We start from the raw sequence: 3,322 nt of genomic DNA, 5'->3' as shown, positions 1-3,322 counted from the left end.
ATGGCTCCTAAGCACTCTAGGCCCTCCTTGGACTACTTGGATCTGGATCAGCAGGAGAACATAGGAGGTGTCTTTGTGAGTATCTTGCACTCTCTCTCCATGCACTCACTCACTAGCTGCAGACTTCTGCTCCTCCCCAGGCTTCCAAGAGGGTTAGAGTGGAGGATTGGGTAGATGGGGATGATGAGGATGAGGATGATGATGATGATAAAGACTATGTGAGTACTTGGCTTCTTTTCAGCACATTCCCCCTAAACAGCTATAGACTCCTGGCCCTGCTCAGCCTCCTGCTAAGCCTGCTGAGCCTGTTAAGCCTGCTAGGCCTGCTAGGCCTGCTAAGCCTGCCAGACCAGTGAGTACTACTTTTTGGGTGTGTTTCTTGCATCTCAAGCCCTTCAAGAAATTCCTGCCCCAGCACCAGGTCAATGAACTCCCATCTTCTGTCATAGACCCTGCCCACATCGTCTATGATGAAGTGGAGGTCTTGGAGTGGGCAGCCCGAGGTCGAGCTAAAGCCCACGAAGTCTTGGACAATGCTCCTGTCTTCCAGCTTCCAAAGCCAATGAGGCTCTATCCTAGCTCTACCACCAAGAAGGAGAAGTTGGCTGACATGGATGCAGAGTGGGAGAAGATCAAGCCAAAGAAGTCTGTTGACTGCACCACCATCATTGAAGACTCGGAGGGGCAGCGGGTGCTCTACTATCTTGGTAGGCGCCCTGAGACTGTGAGTTTTCAATGTGCTACCCTATATGTTTCTCATCTATCTGGGCAGGACACACCTGGGGATACTCCTCACCCTATTGAATCACTCTATGAAGGGCGCACGAAGAGGGATGTCGATATTCTGAGAAATAAGGATGTCTCTATCCAGAATGATGCTCTCACTGTGAGCTGCTCTTGTCTATGTCTTCTGTTTGTCTGATTTTGTTCTAGTTTGATGAGCAGATGAGGTTGCTGGCAGTCTGTCAGTTTTACACCTCCCATGTTCAGCCTGTCCTTCCTGAAAAGGATCATCGTCACGAGGGGGATCGAGAAGACATCAACACTCACCTCTTTCGATACCAACGAGGCAAACGGGAGAAGAAGAGCAATGAGAGATCCGGAGTGGGCCATCTCATTCATTGCTGGACCCAGCAAGGGGATTCTCACTTTGTGAGTCTGCCTCTGTGGTACTTTAGTTAGAGCTAACACTGTGCAGACAATGACTCCAAGCAGTGATATTGGAGTCAAGAACGATCTCAAGACACCCAAAAACCCCAAGTCTGATAGACTTGAGGTGACAAAGAAGTTCTACACCCTCTCTGCTCCCTTTGCCGCGTACTTTGGTGCTCTGTTTGAGGTCTTCTATCCTGATCTCTATCAACGCTACCAGAAGGCGTTTGATGCAGGGAACTGGATCCCTCATGACCCTGGACCTTGGCTTGGACGTGCCCTTGTCTGGAAACTCCCTCTCGACCTCCACTTCGACCATGGTGACATTGGGCCTACTCTCACTATTCCCCTTGGTTTCTTCCATAATGGCGAGATGGAGTTCCCTGCCCTTGGGGCAGTGTTTCAGTTTGTGCATTTCTTTTGAGATTAGCAAACACTAATCTGAGTTGGGCAGGTACCGTGCTGGAGACATTATCCTTGGCTGGGACTGCAAATTTGCCCACAAGGTTCGGGACTGGAAAATTGCTAGGCATGCTCTAGGCCAAGATCTCAGCCCTGAGAATGGTCCCAATGTCTGTGTGGGCCCAATTGCATGGTTGTGTGAAGTGGGAGGTGTAGCTGCGAAGCAAAAGTGCACCCTGTTGCTACTGCAGATGCCATATCTTCTTGAGTTCCTGACGAAATCTCATGATTGTTGATGTGTTTAATACGTGAAGTGAAGAGTAATTCAGATCGGTTATGTCCAATGTTATCAGACGATATGGTGAAGATAGGAACAGGAATTGATGGGAATAAAGATAAGAACAGATATGTTTAAAATACATCCTGATAACGATTTTGACAATGGGAGCAGGTTAGGCGGTAGATTTTAAATATAACACAGCAAGATGCTTGGCAATCTGAGCAGTGGTTGTGGAGCTATGAATGAAGGGGTGTTGAACGTGCACAGATGCGCAGGGACATGTCCAGAGTGTTTCACGTCTAAATGACACCCAGAGCGTGTTTGCATATGAGCATGTAAGAGACTGCAACAAACCAAATGCTTATCGGGGAATGTGGTGCAGAGATATCAAGCCATCAAAAGTGCTGTGGCTGAAGCGTAATCAGTGATCTAATCTAGATTATGTGCATATTTTTCAGATCGGACTTCAATCCCGTCTATTGGAGAGAGAACCACACACTATGAAAGAAGAACGGAGGGGATCCATCCACAATTACCAATTCTAGTAGATGTGCCTATCGGCAAAAACAGGGGTACATCTGTATCTCTGCTGATACTGCTCCAAATGGCATGCTCTTGGATGCGTTTGAAAGCTACATGATGCTCCTTTCGATATATATATAGTGCCTGGCCGTTTTCCCACCCCACCCAGCTGTGCAACCCCTACCGTTTATGTGCAGGAACCAGCTATTGTACCCTATTCTGGCTGCAGGAACGTGCTGCTATCCGCCACTATTGATAACTGTCTTCTAGGCAGCTACTATTCACCCAATTGGGGGCTGCAGGGTAGGGTAGAGTACCCGTATGCCAGGTATTAATGGCCAGCCAGGCCAGCCACAATATAAGGCTATTAATAGCTAGACAGTACCTTACGTGGGTTATTACAGCACTGGGGTTGCTTTTTCATTATAAATGGGGCTTATTACACCTCTGGGAAGGTACTGTCATTAGAATATCAGCTTATTACAAGGCTAGAAGACTTTTGTCATAAAGTACGTCACTTATAACAGCCTAGGTGTCGCCCTGTCATTACTAACAAGGCTTATTACAGCTCTAGCAGGGTGCTGTGATTAAGAATGAGGCTTATTACAGCTTGAGAGGCTTTTGTTATAAAGTACGTCACTTATACAAGCTCTGGGAGGGTGCTGTCATTAAGAATAAGGCTTATAACAGCCCAGAGGGGTCTCTGTCATTACAGATTTCACTTATAACAACACAGAGGGGTCCCTGTCATTAGAGAATTCACTTATTACAGCCCAGAGAGGCTCCTGTCATTACAGAATTTGCTTATGACAGCCTGAAAGATCACTGTAATAACTCTGCGTCATCTGCCTGTTATTACAACACAGGCATGCTTGTGATTGTTAGAACCCAACCAGGCTTTTCTACAATGAAAACGTGGTGGGTATCAGCATAATGAAGTGCCCACGTTCCTGGGGGATTGTATTA

At 47.0% G+C, this 3,322-nt stretch overlaps 1 protein-coding gene across 1 annotated transcript; it reads left to right on the top strand.

Moving 5' to 3' along the window:
• BXZ73DRAFT_82909 (uncharacterized protein) lies at positions 1-1,850 on the top strand (the record flags this gene model as incomplete). Its single annotated transcript, XM_048023812.1, has 8 exons — positions 1-75; positions 141-218; positions 266-352; positions 392-724; positions 773-886; positions 962-1,152; positions 1,216-1,557; positions 1,607-1,850. 8 exons carry the CDS (start codon positions 1-3, stop codon positions 1,848-1,850), a joined length of 1,464 nt encoding a protein of 487 aa, XP_047871315.1.
• Between the last annotated feature and the right edge of the window lie 1,472 nt (positions 1,851-3,322).

The sequence above is a fragment of the Epithele typhae genome (genome assembly GCF_022376455.1).
Source record: "Epithele typhae strain CBS 203.58 chromosome Unknown BXZ73scaffold_144, whole genome shotgun sequence".
Lineage (NCBI taxonomy): Eukaryota > Fungi > Basidiomycota > Agaricomycetes > Polyporales > Epitheliaceae > Epithele > Epithele typhae.
This window is presented reverse-complemented; position numbering and strand designations above follow the sequence as displayed.